The following is an 18999-nucleotide window of genomic DNA, read 5'->3' on the forward strand; positions in this document are numbered from 1 at the left end:
CACATGGTTAATGTTGGAGGTCCTTTCCCAGCTGGGTTCAGAGTCAGAAGGAGATGTGACTACAGAAGAGTGGTCAAAGAGATGCAACGTCGCTGGCTTTGAAGATAGAGGAAGGGACCCATGAGGTAAGGAATGTGGGTAGCCTATAGAAGCTGGAAAAGGCAAGGGAACAGATTTTCCTCTAGAGCATTAAGAGAGGAATATATCCCTGCCAATACTTTTTAGCACAGTTTAGCCCAGTGAGACCCATCTTGGATCTGTGACTAAATAACTGTGAGATAATAAATTTGTGTTGCTTTAAGTGACCAACTGTGTGGCAATTTGTTACAGTAGCAATAGAATACTAATATAAACCCATATTCTTTCAGAGGTTTTAGTCAAACATGAAAAATGACACGAATTGAAACCAACTGTCACAACGTCAAACTGACTGTTTATCAGATACCCTAACATTTGCTCATGACTTATTTCTAAAATGCTTTTCTGAAAGGCAAACAGAGAAGGTCCTGAAAGAGCAGATCTTTCAAAGAGGTAATAGTGAAAGATTCAGTAAGCACTGAAAAAACACCTGACAGATTCCCAACTTCTCCCAATGAATCCAGCAGAAAATATCATTCAGTTTACTTGAAATTCTTTTGTACTTGAGTGTAAAACTCTTTACTGCTATTAAGTCTCCTACATCTCTCTCTCCTCCTCCTCCAAATCTGATTTTGAAATGTTTTTTAGATGAAGTTTTATAGTAAATATTTATTGGTATGCACATTTTCTAGAATTTATTACAGTGATGAAAACCATTAAAACTCAATTTGCTAACTGAAACTTTGCTGTTGTTGAACAAAGTGGTAATGATCTACATTTCAGGCCTTACTTTACATCTCACTGATTAAAAAAAAAAAAGAGTAGAGTTGCACATCCTTCTTACTCACCACTTTGCAGCAAAGGGGCCAAAACCACCACATCAAACCGATGCCCAGGAGCAGCAGTAACACCAAAATAGCAATGAGGGCTGCGATGCCAGTCGACTAGAGGAGGCGGAAGACAAAAACAAAGTGGTCAGCAAAGCTTACGGTCAAATCCCAAATGTATATATATTTTTAAGGAAACACCAGAAAATAATACAAAAAGCATAATAATGTCAAACTAGATTTCTATTATGTTCCTTTAAATTCTATAAATTCATTTATATTCTATTTCATGTATGTTATGTTAAGACAGGCAATAATAAATATAAAATCTTTCAAAGTGCTGTAGACTGTTTTAAATTATACCTTAAAGGAATGTAGGAAAAATCACTATTTGAGGTTATACGAATGGTCTCTATAGTCGCTATCTTTTGTCTCTGGGAAAGGATTATTTTGGTTACAAGCATGATCACCTCTAGGCAGAATTTATGCAGACTTTTTGATGATGAAAGACTATTTACTTTGTATATTTAAATGATACGACAAGATGAGTATTAAAAATCACCAAGCAGGTGACAAACCAATGTAGGGGAGCAGAATTTGCTACCCCAAAATGTGTCTCTTTGGCTTGATTATTTTTGAGAACAAAAGACTCAGGAAGAAACTTTGACCTTCCCCCTAACTGCCTATAAGAATTTAAGATAGAAGGCCCATTCCAGAAAGGAGCTATCACTGTAGATAACTGTAGTATAATATGCACTAGGTGTGGTAGACAGGAGGAACCTAGCAAGACCCATTTGTCCCACTGTCTCTGCAAGGCATGGCAAACGTTTGTTTACCAAAGATGTGCTTTTCCATCTCCATATGAATTGCCTTCCTCCTCTTTGAAGTCCCAAACCACTACCCCCAACATCCTCTTTTGTCTTTAGCTGAAGATGGCATTTAAGGTGGTAGTTCTGGCCATTTTGGCAAGTTACTCAGTTTTCCTGAGTTTCTCCCATGTATACACGTTATTAAACCGTTTGATTTTCTCCTGTTATTCTGTCTCATGTCAATTCAATTCTTAGACCAGCCAGAAGAACCTAGAAGAGTAGAGGAAAATTTCTTTCTCTGCTACACCGACGACAATGGTTCTTGTTGGCAAATGGTATATATGCATCAATGCAAGAGTGCAATCTCATGCATTCATGTATCAGAAGATCTCTCACTGCAGCTCAAGCACTACCAACACAAGAACCACACTGCTGTTCTTTCCCTTCCTAATGCAGAGCTCTTCCAGCCCTAAGGCCTCTGCTCTGGGCTCTGCCTCCACCTCCCTTCATCTAGCAATCACCTATTCATCCTACAGGCTCAGTTTAAATCACTTCCCCAGGAAGCCTTCCTTGCATCCTCTGGCTAGAAAATGTCCCTCCTTACTATATAACTCATTGTTCTCTATACTTTAATCTTTAGTACTTATCACAATGTATTTGTTTTTTGTTTGTTTATGATGAATTGTGATTATTTATTTAATTTCTCTTTTCTGCCACTATTTATTGTGAGTTCTAGGAAGGCAGGGGCCATGTCCAACCTACTAACCAATGTATACTCCATGCTTGGCATTTAAAACTATTTACTAAGAGAATGAACTCTAAAGAAATGAGTACAAAAGCCACAAACACAAAGAAGTGTGTTTACTGAATTTTTAGTGTAGAGATAGTTTCCAACGAAACAAGGTGTGTCCCCAAATCCCAACTCTCTGGGATCCCTAGTAGTAATTTTGTTTTAAGGGAAAGAATTCAGAGAAGAAAAAAAACCTGTAAATAAATCAATATACTGTCTGGGTGGAAATTTGGAACTTTATAAGGCAGCTTTTCAGAGATACCTTTCCTGTCATTCAAAACAAATAAGAAGTATAAGCCCAGAAGTCAGGGTGAGAGTCACATTTATCCCAAGAGCTGATAGAGAGAGAGACTGGGGGACAGAGGTGGAGAACCTACTAGTATCCATCTCAGAAAGGTGTTGTATTAAAAGTATTCATCTAGGGGTCTAATTTTAAATAAATTGTTTAATTTCTCAGGGCTTTCACTTTCTAATCCACAAAATAAGAAAACCAGTTGTTCCCAAAGCATGAAACTCATTGTGGGGACAGCCATTACTATTATATCTCTCTTAGACCATCACTGTGCACATTAACAAATTTATAAAGCTCTGAATGGTTTTCTGGTAAAGAAGTCCAACTCATATCAGCACAGAACCATTTTATTTCTCTCATAACATTTTCAATATCCTGTAGAACTAGGATTCCCTAGAATCTACTTTGGGAAATGTTAGGATTGATCAAAACTAATAGACGTTTTGATGTTTAAGCAACAGAAGTAGTAGTATTTAATTAGAACATTTTATAGTGAAATTTGAAATATAACATACAATGGCCTATGCACAAAAAGAGATGATAATCTTTATGCAAACAGTTATTTGTAAATAACTGAAAAAAGAAGAGGAGATAGTTTTCAAAATTATTAGCAAGGGAGTGCTAGCAACATATACTTGGTTTAGCTAATCAAAAAAATCTTGAAATGTGTGTGGTTTCCCTCTATGACCTGTTATTACCACAATGGAAAAAAAAGAAAAAGAGATTACCATATAGTGGCTTGGAAACTATCTCAAAACAAATCAATTTTCAGAGATATTGATTACTAGCAGCCTTTCCGTTTTCATAAATCCATTTAAAAATTATTTTTAAAATAATTCTCAGAGAAGCATAGACCATAAAATATTCATTAATTTCAGAAACTTTCAGAAAAAGATTAAGAATGAGGTATACATAAACAATTAAATCTATCCTTTGATTTCTAATTTTGCATCTGATATAAGAGGGAATAACCACCCAAACTATCTGTGTAGCTGAGGTTGCAAATTAACCAAAACAGACACCACCAAAACAGGTAGGATCCTCGATCATTTCTTTTAATTTATCTTTCAGAAGACAATGAAAATAACTACAAAAACTTCACACGCACATACACACACACACACACACACAATCTTCATAGAGCTCTACCATTTACTAGTAGACCATTGTTAAGGCACTTGAAGATGCTAGTACATAATATTTACCATAAAGAATTAATTTAAAATATAAGAAATAAGAAGACATGCACTCATCTAGCAACTTCTTGATGTAGTTTGATAGAATGAAATGTAAGTTCAACATTTGGTTATTGATGTATCCTAAACATCTAAATTAGCATCTTGCACATAGAAAGTTCTGTGTGTGTGTGTGTGTGTGTGTGTGTGTGAGAGAGAGAGAGAGAGAGACAGAGAGACAGAGAGACAGAGAGACAGAGACAGAGAGAGAGAAAGAGAATACGTCATAGAAATTTTCCAGGCAAATATCTAAGTTCTCTGTTCTTAAAACCAAAGAAAACAATTCAGCACGTACATCCGCCTTCTTAGGAAAATACTCAAACTGCATCTTTCTACACAGAATTCTAAACATTCATGAACAAATCATGCAACTCTCCACAGGCTTGATTACACCAAGCTCTAAAATCTAAGCAAACAAGAATATAACAGGAAAAGAATGTCAAAGAAATACATAGAAAACTGTGACATTCTATGGGAGAACTGTTGTCAAATGTACAAATTCATGATCCCACCTTCAAATATAAGGCCTTGTATAAGATACCCCCAATCTATGACTGTTCCTGTATGGAATGAATACAATATTCCCCACCAGACCTTTCCCACATGAGGATCTAGCCACAGCACTCATGGAAATGGCTTGCCATTTCTATGTGCTATACAACTTTCAAAAGAGTTCTATGAACATTTGGTTTCCCCTTTTCTTAGAATTCAAACCTTGTGTTCAGAAGTAAGGATATGCAGCTAGCAGGTACGAATATGCTAAAGTTTAGTGGTTAGTTTTTTCTTTCTATGAATGCGTCATGAGCAGGAAATTAGGAAAATCATATTGCTATAAAGTAGTTGGGCTGGCACGATAGGCAGTTAAAATTCTTCATTCTCGCTCAAAAAATGCCTCTATTAGGAACACTGACACAACACTATACGTACATTTGTTGGATGACCTTTCAACTGGCCATTTGTTGTATCAATTGTTCCTAACTATAGTTCTGAACAAGTAGCATTTTCAGATGTTTGCGAAGACAAGTAAACCAAGGAGTCCAGTTGGAGACTTAGTACTCAGATGTTGGTCAAGGCTGTGAAGCCAAAACTCTTTTAAGGATTAACTAGGGGCATACCAGCCCCTTAACATTGATGAAGGAATATATTTTCTAGTCGCCCTGGACACATTAAGTTTTTGAACTTCATCTGCATTTAATTTCCTTTTCTTCATTTAAAGCAAGTTATAATGTACAATCAAAAACTTTACTCTGCCAAATATAAGTGAAACTCTAGCTAAGAGAATCATAGAAGTATAAAAAGAAATCAGAGTCACTTACTGCACTTGCAAAATAACTATGGGAAAGAGGAGTCACTCAAAAATTTCAAAACTACGTGAATAACATGTTGAAATTTATCTAGAAAATAATTAATCACAGCAACCGCATTAAAATAAACTAGACACAGAAAAGGGGAACTAGGTCTCCACAGTTTTGTTTCCATGAATTTAGAGTTAGGGAAAGAAAAAATAGTCATGGAATAGGTGATGATTTCATTTACTGGATTCTTTTGGAATATTCCGTATCAGGAATCAGCAAACTATGGCCCAAAGGCCAAATCAGCTCATTTCATAAGATCCTTGGCAAGCTAAGAATTGTTTCTTTTTTTACATTGTTACATAGCTGAACTCGAAAGAAAAATACGTTACATGAAATTCAAATTTTAGTGTATACAGTTTTGATGAACACAGCCATGCCCATTTGTTTACATAAAGTGTATAACTGCTTGTGTGCTACAATGGCAGTGTTAAGTATGAAGTTGTGACAGAAATGTATGGCCCCCAAAGCCTGAAATATCTACTATCTCACCTTTTACAGAAAAAATTTGTCCTATATAAATCAAATTGGGACCTGGTTACTAATGGCAGATTGTGCAAGTGTTCAGGCTAGGGAGAAGTCTCAATTCTAGTATTTACTCGACTGTGAAACTGAGCAAGTAATTTAACTTCCATAGCCTACATGCTCCAAGTCCAGGCCCCTCGCCCCCCGATCCAGGGCAGTGAGGTCTGAAATCAGCCAATATTCCGCTCATCAAGCCTTGGAGCCTGCTGAGGGTTGGGTCCACCTAACAGAGGAAGCACCTCCTAACGTGTTTGCATAAATGTGCACTGAAGATTGGAGGCGGCTCTGTTCCTCAGTCTTCTCATCTGTAAAATTAAGGTAATAGTAATAGCCTCCTCTTGAGTTGTGAGTATTACATGAAGGCATAAAGTGCTTAGCACACGTATCGTGCTTAGCACAGTGTCTGGCATTTAACACAATGCTCGGAAAACATGTCCTTGATATTATTATTCCAAAAGAGTCAGAAGAAGAGCAGTGGTTTCCAGGGGGAAAAAGGACATCTTTTACTGCATTTTGCAGAAACAAATTTAGGAGATCTTGAGATAGATGAAGAGAAAAGACTGCCTAAAGATAAACCCTCCTCAGACTCTGATCTTAAATTTCTTATATCTAAACCTTAGTTTCCCCACTTTTAAACTGGACATACAGTACTTTCATTCATTCATTTAAAAAATGATTTTAGAGCTCTTGCCCTCTGTAAGGACCAGGCAGTGGGAAGGAGGCAATGAGCAAGGTACAGGCCCTGCCATCAATGTCTCAAGAGGGCTGAGAGAGGCCCAGAAGTAAACAGGAAATTACAGCCCAGTGACGTAAGTGCCTTAACAGGACTGAGCCTGGATGCTCTCAGAGCACAGAGAGGGGCTTCTTTATTTGTGGGATTTCCACAAAGATTAATGAATTGCTAAATAATGGTGTTTTATTTTGTTTGGCTTTCAAATACCTGTGAAAGCCAAAAGCATCATCCTATAATGAGTAATATTACTAACTGCATCTCACCTAATTATCACATCCAAATATGCCTGAAAGACTGGATATCACTTAAATACAATGCCCGGGTATTTATCACAATATTACCCAACTGTCCTCTTCTGTTGTAATAGAGATTTAATGCACACACAGCAGGCACATCTCATCATCTCCAGTCTCACTTTTTGTATCTACAAAATGGTAATATTACTACCACACACCAGAGGTATTTGAGTTTGAATACAAAATAATGGTTAAGTATAATGAGAAAAAAGAATTATCCTATGATTATTATCAATATGATAAAGTAGATTATAGTATTTACTACTCTATAACTATTAGTGGAATAATAAAATTCACACAGAAGACTACAAAGCACCAACCTGGGCTGAAGCATCAAGGTCACTGTGACCCTCTGACCTTTTCTCCTTCACCTCTCTGACGTACCTAATGCTGCCTTTTTGTCATGTTGGAATTCCATCTTCCTTTGGCTTTTTTATATGGTAAGGGTCTGGTTTTCCCATTTCTTGAGCTGTTCCTTCTCTGATTCTATTGGCCAAAACCACCTTACAGTTTCCCTTAGCTCGATTAAACTTTAAACAGGTTTCCTCCTGACTGTAGCTCCCTGACGCCCCTTTTTTTAGAGAATCTACTTTAGAAAACATAAATTGCAAAATCTTTCTCTGCCTCTGAAACGTACATAAATCTCCCTTAAAGTTTCTTTCCAGTGTTTCAGATTCCAGGGAGAATGTCTTTCTCCGCCTGAGAGCCATCCCTTTGAAATATAGTCAAGAAAGAAGGTGGTGCCCCATCTGTGGTCTCTGTGGCAGGGTAGGGACCTAACTTTGATGGTGCCTTGCCCCAAGCTGTAACACTATCTCCTGTCAGGAAGAGAGGAGAAAGATTACTTTTCCTTCCGGTAAGGCCAGTTAGCAGATCCAGGTGCCTGCAATTCCCTCCAACCCAGGTCTTAAAACTCTCCAGCCCTTTGTCTCAGCACAGTTGAGTTCAATCTCTCTCCTCTACTGTAACAGTCTTGAAAAAGGTTTTCCTTACCTGTTTAATTTTGTCCAGTGCAATTTTTCTTTATCACAATGTATTCCTCCCACTTCAAAGAAGAAAGGACGGAAGGAGAGAAGGAAAGGAAAAGGAGGAAGAAAGAGGAAAAAAAGGAAGGAGGGAAGCAAGGACTTAACAAATTATTATAGTTATCATTAATCAAAAGATATTTTAAAATTTAAAATGGAAGAAAGAACAATTTTAGAATAAAAGCATTCTTTCAAGCTGAATAAATCTAGCATTATGAAAAATGTAATCCATTTTCTTTCCTTTGTTTTTCTTAGTTTAGATATTATTAGTTTATTATAAAAGATAGACATGGAAATTATTTACATGAAAGATTTCAGAACTTTAGTAGAATGGACAGCTTCACATGATGCCATTTCAAGAGTGACTTAGTTCTGTCTACATACTTTCCAAGAGTGTCACCATCTCAAAATAAGAAATAATCCTTGTTGTCCAGAACTACTTTGGTGCCTCCACATTCTAGGAGAAGAATTTTATCTCTAACTTTCAGGCTAACTGGTTGAATCTCTCCACCCTTGCCTTTAGAGCCCAATTAACAGCTACTAATGCTGCTTGCAATACTTTTCCTTGAGATTTTTCTGGAAGCACAATGCCTCCTTTGGTTGCAGGTTCAGCTGCACTCCTTTCAACTAGTACTCAAAGAGGGGAAGACACTTTCTAAATGCCTGTCCGCCGTGACTTGGGCCGCCCAAGTTTGTACTCTGCTCTCACACCACAGGAGCAAGGGGAGACCCACAGTCTGGCCCCCGGGACATGTGAATGCGGGAGATCTTCTTTCCTTTCTTTCATTTCAACACTGACAACTCTGTTTACTGGAGTTTAGGAACCACAGACCTGTAGGATGAACTCTAAACTCTGTTTTGTTTTTTTTAGGCAATTGATAATCTGGTCTCAATTTTCTATTTCCAAGCTTTCCTTCCACTATTTTCACTCCAACGAAATATATCTACTCTCAATTTCTGTTTGCTATTTATCTATAAAGTGCTTTCCTCTCCTCTCTCCTTGCCTAAGTCTTGCTCTCCTTTTAAGACCCAGTTTATCTTGGTTCCTCCATAAATACAAAACTTTCTCTGGGACTCTTTCCCTTCTTGCTCTACTTCCTGAAAGCTACATTTTTTTTTTTCTTCAGTAAAAATCATGTGGAATTTGATTGACTACTTCATTCCATACAACAGCTCCCAAATGTGTACCTCCAATCCAAACCTCTCTCTAGAACTCCAGATTCTATATTCAACTGCCTTTCTGACATTTCCACTGAGAAGACTAAATGGACATCTTTCACTCAACATTTCCAAAACAGAACTCCTTATTTTCTTCCAAAAACTGCTCTACCTGATGACAACTCATCCTTCTAGTTACTCAGGTGAAAAAGCTTGCAACTATCCTTAATGTTTTACTCTCACCCCCACATCTAATCTGTCTCAGCATCCCATAGCCTCCACCTTTAAAATATATTCGAATCCAACCACTTCTGACCATCTCCACTGCCAGCTCCCTAGTGGAGCCACCGTTCCCTCTCCTAGATTCTGAAATAGCCACAGAATTGATCTCCATGTTTCCATGTTGGCCCCTACCTGCAAAGTCTATTTTTACACAGCAGCCAGAATGATCTTTTTAAAACATGGCACATTGCAATGTCTCCCTGTATCACTCAGAAGAAAAACTCAAGTCCTTACAGTGACTTACAAAACCCTACGTGATCAGTCCCCCTTCCCCCACTCCCACCTACTCATCCTGAGACTCCTACTCCCCACAGCTACCTCCACTCCAGCACACTGGCCACCTTGCTCTTCTTTAAACTTGTCAGATACAGTCCCACCTTATTCTTTGTTCTATCTCATCCTTCTGCGTAAAACACTCTTCCCTTTGGTGGTCTTTAGGGCTCACTCCCTCACCTTCCTCAAGTCTTTGCTCAAATCTTTTCTCAATGAAATTTACTTTGATCCCTTATTTATTTTAATATTACAACTTGCCGCTTCACTCTCTCCATCTCTGACACAATCAGTGTCCCTTTTTCTGAAGTCACCTTACTCTTAAACCACCTTGAGTCACATTATGCTCTCTTGAGAACTAGCAAGTTCTAGGAAGACTTCCTTAAAGCACACAACTTGTAAATTCCGGATGAATCATTTAACCTCAGCATCCCTGCACACTGAAATTGTGCATGGTTACAGGATACAGACAAAGACTTGTTTTCCTGCTTGCATGGAAGAGAGGTGAAAAAAGACAGCTGGAGGTGCAGAATGGGAAGAAGGTTGGAGGAAGAATGGCATTTCAGTGGCTAAACACTGAGAAACTATATACCACAAATGTTTGTAATCTCAACCACATCCTGAGGGACCAGAAAACCTACAAATTGCAACATCCACAAGACTACAAATTGCAACATGAATTACAGATGAAAAGGAAAAGAAAAAAAAAAAGCTAGCTATTTTCAAACTAGAAACATTAGGTGTTGATAAAGAGTTATCCAGGGAATTCAATAGTGACTCCAGGGTTTGTATGGGTGCTTCTGTCCCTGTAACGTTTTCTTACAATGAGAAACACAACTATCTCTACACTGATAATATTGAGTTGCTTTGTTTTATTTTCTGGAGGAAAGATGTCTTTCACATTAAAAAATCAAAATATAAGACCATGAAACCATGAGATGTGAGAAAATTTTTAGGTTTGGGATTTTGGTCTTTTGAAGGACAGGAATTTTTTTTTGCTTTGATTTATACATTTTTTACAAAGAAAATCTACTCATAAAAAAAAAAAAAAGCCATGTGATCAGTCCCTTTTATTATCTTTCTGTTTTCATGTTCAACAATCTAACATCAAAACTTTCCATAAACCCCAAAAAACAAGGAAAATACAGTCTTATCAATGCAATTTATATTTCAAAATATTGCATCTTAGGTAATGCAAATCAATCATCTCAAATAAAATATAGTTTCAAACTAAGATATTATGAAGATATCAAAATCAAATTCCTTACCTTATGAGAAAGCACTGATATTAAAATGGGCAAAATAATAACCTCACTCATTAAGATGCACTAATATTTTCAAAAATATGATAAATGTCTTGGATACTATAATGCAACCTTCATAACAGAAAAACGTTATTCCATTTACATATTTAATAGTTTAAGAAAAATGTTTTAAGAAAACAAATGCTTCATTTGGAAATCATTCTGCTATCTTAATTTGATTTTAAATATGACTTTTTAATTTTATAAATATCAAAATAAAATATATACGATCTTAAAATTCCTTTTAAAGGAGGCTAAAGGGAAAAACAAAATAACCTAAAATAAATTTTATACAGATTTTTCCTTGTAACAATCTCAGTGTTATTGTTTATACTTTCTTTATTGTAGTATGCAACAACACTGAGGATCCATAACTATTTCTGGATAGAATTATTTTTAAAAGGTAACCCTGTGCAAACTTTTTACTTACACATTCTGTGGCTGTGACTATTAATGAACTGGAGAGGACAGATTTTCCTCCATTAAAGCTCACTGACACGTCAAGAGTTCTGAAAGAAAATGAAGAAACAATAATTAAAAATAAATTAAAAACTAGAGTATTGTGGGAGATTTTTATTTCCTTACATAATTCAAAACCAGCTAGAAAGTCTACATAAAAAGTCAAAGCTTTTGATCAGTTATCCCAGCTTTTTTTTTTCTAAGTTCTAATCCTTACTCAGTAGCCAGAGGCAAATTCCTAGAGTGATCTAGTTGTTCCTAAAAGAAGCATTAATGTACATAGGAACATTAAGAATTCCTGTTGTTATTTTTTTAGTTTAAATAAATTAGGAAAAAAATTTCCTTAATCCAAAGAAATGTTGAGATTGTTTCAGTTTCACAAAAACCGAAAAAGGGGAAAAAATCCTTAGATCCCATTTAGCTTATTTTCCCTGTCTCTACACATTACTATCATCACAAGATCATTGTTTAAGAATATAAAACTGGAAAAAATAAAGCAGGGAAAAAATATAGAGAAAGTGATAATGAAAGACAGAGATAAACTAAAGAAAAAAAAAGAATGATTTATTTGTAGGCATTTGTTATAGATGGACCCAGGATATTAAAATATCCTGACAAAGGTAGAAAAAAGAGAGGATAATTTTTGTTCATGGCTAAGAAATATCATAGTTAAAATACAGCTTTCATTTTGAAAAGATGATTTCAAATTATAAAACAATTAATAATAATTAAAATTTCATTAATTCGGTTTCTAGTAATTTCTTATTTGGGATCAGTCAGCCAAGAGTTAGTACTTTTTAATAGCTCTAACAAGATATTGAAGGGAAAAAATGACATGGAGATTTTAAAGTATTAAGGATTAAACAGCTCTTTTTCAAAAGAATTTACAAAGTATATTATCATATAATAATCGGTATGCCAACAAACCAGAGCTATCCATTCATTACAGCAAAAGTAGGAAGTAACATTTTGTTGACCTGGCTTCTATATGATGCCATGCTCCAATTCTCATAAAATAGTCTAAATTCCTAGAATTAATAGCCAGAAACTTTGCCTTAAATACCCTGAATTAGTAAAATTTTGTTATATTTAGAAGATTTCTTCTGTATGCCTTGAATTGAATGCCAAATACTATTAGTTACGGAGAGTTAGGATAAAACAGGAGCAATCTCAAGCCACTGGTAAAATTTTCAATAATGATGTCAGAGAGGGAAGATGGGAAATATTATTTAGTCCCTGCTAGGTGCCAGACACTGTTCTAGCCATTTTATGGACATTATCTCACTTAATCCTTACAATAACCCTTAAAGTAAGTAGTTTCACAGTTTTACAGATGGCATACATAAGGCCCAGAATGTTAATTACCTTGCCCAAAGTGGTAAAGCCAGGATTCTAACAAATTTTGAACTCTTTCCATCATACCACAGAGGCTTGATGAACTGAAAGTCCCTAATGTGTTTCTTTTCTCAATGTGATATTTCGTTTGGATTCGACAGGAATAGAGCCACCAGGAAAGATACTACCAACAAACTTCTAGCTAAACTCTTCTTCAAAATTCAGGAATAGTCCTATTAAAAATATTTCTTATAAAATATTCCCTTCAAAACATTTTGTTTAAAAAAAAAAGTTTAGCTAAATCCAGAAAAGAATGAGAACTTAGGATGTTTATATCAACTTAACTGAACTTCTGAACTATTCCAACACAGAATGCCAAGTGGCTTATTTAAGAAAGAAAACTTAAACTTAATTGCTTATTCTGCAGAACTGAGTGCCTTGTTTTGTTTTGTTTTGAAGACTAAGCATAGTTGAATCCAAAAATAATCTTTCCTAGTTCCTAATTCCTCCACTTTAAAGCACGTACCAGATCATGCACCCCTGTGTTCATTGCAGCATTATTCACAATAGCCAAGACTTGGAAGCAACCTAAGTGCCCATCAAGGGAAGAATGGATAAAGAAGATGTGGTATATATACACAATGGAATACTACTCAGCCATAAGAAACGATGAAATCCAGGCATTTGTGACAACATGGATGGACATTGAGGGTATAATGCAAAGTGAAATAAGTCAGAGGGAGAAGGTCAAATACCGTATGATTTCCTTCATTAAGTAGTAGATAATAACAACAATAAACAAACACATAGGGACAGAGATTGGATTGGTGGTTACCAGAGGGGAAGGGGGGAGGGAGGAGGGTGAAAGGGATAATTTGGTACATGTGTGTGGTGATGGGTTGTAATTAGTATTTTGGTGGTGAACATGATGTAGTCCATGCAGAAATAGAAGTACAATGATGTACACCTGAAATTTTTACAATGTTATAAACCAATAAAAAAAAAAAAAAAAAGAGTAAAGCACGTACCAGAAAGCATATGACATGGTAGGCATCATTTTAGCTTGGGGAAAGATTATTTGATTCATAATAATGTATGATTGTTGCAAGAAATCTTATTGATTCAACTTTTAAGAGATCATTAGATATTGACTGAAGCTGTTTATAATCTGGCACTTAGAATTCACCAGAAATAAACCAGTTCTCTAATTAATGATGGAAATATTCAAAACTTTTAATGCTTATTCAAATAGAATAGAAGAGAAGATATATTTTACAACAAAATTCACTCTTTCCTATAGTAGAAATGGGTGCTGATGAGATCTTGTAGGCAACCAAAATAACTGCGTGTTATCCCCAAAATCTCAGTCTAGTGTAATGTGGCTGGTGTCAAATAAAACTGAGTTAAGGGCTGGCCCCGTGGCTTAGCAGTTAAGTGCGTGTGCTCTGCTGCTGGCGGCCCGGGTTCGGATCCCGGGCGCACACCGACGCACCACTTCTCCGGCCATGCTGAGGCCGCGTCCCACATACAGCAACTAGAAGGATGTGCAACTATGACATACAACTATCTACTGGGGCTTTGGGGGAAAAAATAAATTAAAAAAAAAAAAAAAAAAAACTGAGTTAAGACTCCACAGTCATGGAAAGCCACCTGATGATTCTTTTGACACACGGACTCCACTGAAACAATATAATCTTTACCTTCCTGAGAGTAACAGTAGCCAATCAAAACATTACCATCAACAACTGTACTAATATCGATGGCATTTATCGATTCCTTACTCAGACCCAGACACATAACACTCACCTTCTCATTTAGTTCTTACAATGACCCACTGAGGTAGGCAGTAGCATTATCTCCATTTTACAAATTAGGAAACTGAAGCCTACAAAGGTAACCTGCCCAAATATTGGACTTCTCTGACTCTGTAGTCAAAGTGCTTCACTTCTGCATACTATACCTTAATCCTCAATAGGTATTTTAGGATCTTATATTTAAATGTCTTTCATTGGCAAGAGTTTAGTATCACTCCTCCAATTTTTTACTATATTCACATATTTCTCGAGGTTAACTATAATGGCATTTACTAGATGCTACGGTATTTATTTGTGCTGGGAAAATTTTTCAGAAGTGTTAAAAACATGAAAAACACACTTAAAAGTTACTTCTGCTTTTAAATTTTGTTGTGTCTTTAGGGAAACATTTTTGAAATTATTGGTACAATATTGGTACAATATTGGCACTGTCATGAGATGACACCTTTGTCCAAAACTATGCTACTCCCTTGCTGGCACACAGATTGATAAAGCTATCACACCCTCTAATCCAAACTCAATACCTTGACCTTTCTTTGTCCCAAGACTCCGATATATGTATTTAATATTTTATGTCACTTCTGTTAGTTTCTATGGATTTCTCATTCCTATTGCTATATAATTTCTACTTCTGGTTAGTATATTTATGACAGTTGAACCCATACTCTCAGTTATAGAGACTTTATTATGAACAAAAAAGTATTAAAGCCATGTTGTTTTTACTTAATTCCATACATAAGTGAGAAGTGAGGTGAGAGTTCATCTTTATTTGTCCCAAGTATCAAATAAAATTGAAAAAGGGGACTGATTCAGCCCACATGTTAGGGAATCAGGAGTTCTGGGTTTGAATTCTAGTCACATCACTCTCAATCCTGCATTCTCAATCTGTAAAATGGGGAAAATTGTGCCTATTTCAGAGTTGTTTTGGGGAGGAGAGCTTATAAAATAATGTACATAAAATGTCCAGTACAGTGCCTGGAAGACAGCAGGTACTCTAGAAATTGTTGTAACATCTGACTATTTGTCTAACAGATTATTCAGAATAGCAGGGTACTTTTATACAAACCTTTTAGATCCAAGTTAAAAAAACAACACAGATAATACAGAAGAATGTAGAGCAGCAATGACATAATTACCTAATGCTTTTTTGTTTAATTTAAAGAATTTCTATTCTACTTACTACCATATAAGCATATAAAAAGCCAAATTGTTAAAAAAATGCCTAGTATATAACATCATGCAGGTTAGTGTAAAAAGTTTTTTTACTGCTATTTCCTTCCTGTTACAAAACATTATCTTGATTAAACCTAACACTATAGCTATGTTGAGCTGTGTGCTTAAACCTAAAACCTAAAACTGCACTCCAAATTGGTTTATGAATGTTTGCCAATCAGTTCATTCAATCAGTCAATCATTCTATTACTAGTTAATTAAACAAATATCATAAATTGCTTACAACAGGCCAAGATATGCTGTGCTTAGTATTAGGACTGCAATAGCAAATAAAACACAGCATTACAATGTTATTGAACGGAAGCCTCATCAACAAACATCTACAATAGAATGCGATATTAACTAAAATAAGTATAAGCACAGGGGTATTAGAGGACCGTGTGGGAGACACAACTGACTCAGCCTTGCCAAGGGGGCATCAACAAATGTTTCCTGCAGGAAGTCACCTCTAAGATGAACCTAAAGAATCATTAGGAGTTAGTTAGGAAAAGAGATTAGAAAGGGATCCAAGAAGATGGAGCACTATTTGACAGGCTGAAAGGCAAGAAAGGCACAGAACAGTCAAGGAACTAAAAGCCATTCAATATGGCAGCAACACAGAGTGTGAGAGGGAGAATATATGGCTTGAGGCTAAAAAAGAGAGTAAGGAAAGCATCATGAAAAACCCAGGATGCCCTCTTTAGACATTTAGAATTAACCTTAAAAGTCTTGAAACTAGATAGAAATATGGTCAGAATTGTGTTTTACAAATATCACTCTAGTTGCAGTGTAGAGCATGGGTTGGAAGAGTAAATTTCTACAGTAGAAAGACCAGTCAAGAATGTCTTAGTGTTTTTCAAATAAGAACCAAAGTAGAATTGAATTAAATAGTGGCAATGAGGGTAATGTGAAAGTGAAAATTGAGAGATATTAAAGAATTAAACTAAAAAAGACTTGGACATTTACTGGATGTAGGAGGTGAGGAAGAAGGAGTAGTCAGAGATGACTTCAAAGTTTCTGTCTTGCACAGATAGGTGGGTAATCTTGCATAGGAAACACAGGAGAAGCAGCAGGTTTGAACAGAAGTACATGAGTGTAATTTGGGAACTTCAAGTTTAAGGTGCCTATGGAAATCCTAGTGAGTTAGTAGACATTTAGATAGTGGGTTTAGAGCTAAGGAAAAGATCTTGGCTGGAGATTTGGAGCACGTCAGCAAGAAAAGGAAGGCTTAAAGAAGATGGGTTCATGGGTCAGGAATCCAACCATGAGTTGGCAAAAATTAAGAGTTAAAGGACTGTAAGAAAAAGAGGAGCCTGAGCTGACCTCTGAGAAGAAACAGCCAGGGAGGTGAGAACATGAAGTCATGAAAGGCAAGGAAGGACCTTCTGAGACAGGACTGGCCCAAAGTGCACATAATGCAGGGTAGTCAGGGAAGAAAAGGCTGAGAACTGACAACTCTTTCAACTTCCTTTTGTATAAATTGGTTCTACATTGTTTAGAATGGCTTATAAATATCTTAATCTACTCTTTGCTCCATCCTTAGAATATTTTTTCCAAAGTAGAAGGATAGAAGAAACCTAAACAGCATAACATAACAAAAAGATTGTTTGAAGTGCATTTTAATGTCAGTTGGTATTTAATTAACACTGATAAAACTAAATTCATTTCACACGAGAAATTGTTAAATAGTATTGTGATATATAATGAAGTAAATAAAATTGAATCAGTCCTAATGGTCACAGTGCTATTATTTAATGTTTAAAGTTGTATGACAGTTCCAAAACAGGAGAACAGCTCAGTGCCATATGTCAGAGCTACTCTGATCTGAGAAATTTCATACTCCATGAACTATATGATTGACATTTCAATCCACAGTAACCTATTTGCAAAGTATTCACTTGCTACTGGCTTTATGCATATCCAATAAAAGATTGCCATTTTATGATCCATTAAAAAAGATGAAAAAATTAAATAAAATTGTGAAAGACATTTGCTGGAAGTAATAAATAATTTACCTCTAATTTGCACATAGTGAAAATTAAACTGGCAACTACTCAAAAAGTTATTAAAATTATAGTGACAAGATATTTTCAAATCAAGTGCTACTGTTTAATACTGTGTGGAGCTTTCTAAAAGTTAGCTTTATGCAAAATAAAGATTACAAGTTGAAAAATAAGGTTTCATATTTGTGAGTAGTTTAAAGATTCCACTTCTAGTTATGAGTATACATGTAAATTAATGTTTTGTCTAAGGATATTTTCTTCAAAGTGGCTAAAGAATTCTTGAATAGAATAATTTCTTTTTGAGTTATCTCAATATATGTGTACAACGAAAACAAACACTGCAGTCAGGAAGATTGCTAAAAAAAAAGCTACATTCAGAGATGTACTGAACATCACACTTAAAGTTGTATTGTAAATGTTTTCGGTATTACACCAAAAAGAACCTCTTTTTAATTGCATTGCATATTTTAATAAAATACTAAAAAGACACTTGGAAATAATCACTCAATTTTTAGTGTCTTTCATCCAAAAATGTCAAACGTCTTGGTAATAGTAAAAACTTTGATAGCATAAAATTTATAAACAGATATATAAGAGGATTTAAACACATATTTAAGGATATCCTCAACCTCATCATATAGCTGGCCCTCTGAACACTTTTAGTTACCAAAACACTCACTAAATAATTCTAATTGTTAGGCAGATCTTCCTTATATTGAGCTGAAATGTGCCTCCCTTTACTTTCCATTCTTTCTTTCTCCTTTCCTTGGATAATAGGGTCAATAAAGAATAATATTCAATAAAGAATAAGTATATATGTATATACTTCAGTATAATATACAGTATGTATAAGTATATATAATATTCAATGAAGAATAAGTCAAATCTATCTTTCCCATGACAGCACTGATGTTTGAAGAGAGCTGACGTGTCACACCTGAATCATCTTTTTCAGTATTTTAAATTGCATCCTATTTAACATTTCCATACTTGGCAATATCTTGTTGGCCATCTCTAGATGTGCTCAAATTGATTGTTGCTTCTCTTAAATGACAATTTTCAGAACTGAATATAGTACTTAGGATGGAGATGCAATACAGATTAGCTAAATTTATCACATTTATAGGTATAATCAGAAAGCAATACACCATATGAAAGAAAAGATATATGTTCCACCATTGAGGGGAGAGGTATAGCGAA

At 35.6% G+C, this 18999-nt stretch overlaps 1 protein-coding gene and 1 pseudogene across 1 annotated transcript in view; both read right to left on the reverse strand.

The window, feature by feature from the left end:
- ANTXR2 (ANTXR cell adhesion molecule 2) overlaps positions 1–18999 on the reverse strand; it is a 141299-nt gene that overhangs the window by 76095 nt on the left and 46205 nt on the right. Inside the window, exons 11-12 of the mRNA XM_004430873.3 lie at positions 11407–11485; positions 927–1022 (exon numbers count right to left, since the gene is read on the reverse strand). Coding sequence (XP_004430930.1) covers positions 927–1022; positions 11407–11485 — 175 coding nt within the window. The remainder of the gene's footprint in view (positions 1–926; positions 1023–11406; positions 11486–18999) is intronic.
- On the reverse strand, positions 8277–9514 carry LOC106801863 (10 kDa heat shock protein, mitochondrial pseudogene; annotated as a pseudogene).

The sequence above is a fragment of the Ceratotherium simum genome, chromosome 8 (genome assembly GCF_057802395.1).
Source record: "Ceratotherium simum simum isolate JZ-2026a chromosome 8, ASM5780239v1, whole genome shotgun sequence".
Lineage (NCBI taxonomy): Eukaryota > Metazoa > Chordata > Mammalia > Perissodactyla > Rhinocerotidae > Ceratotherium > Ceratotherium simum.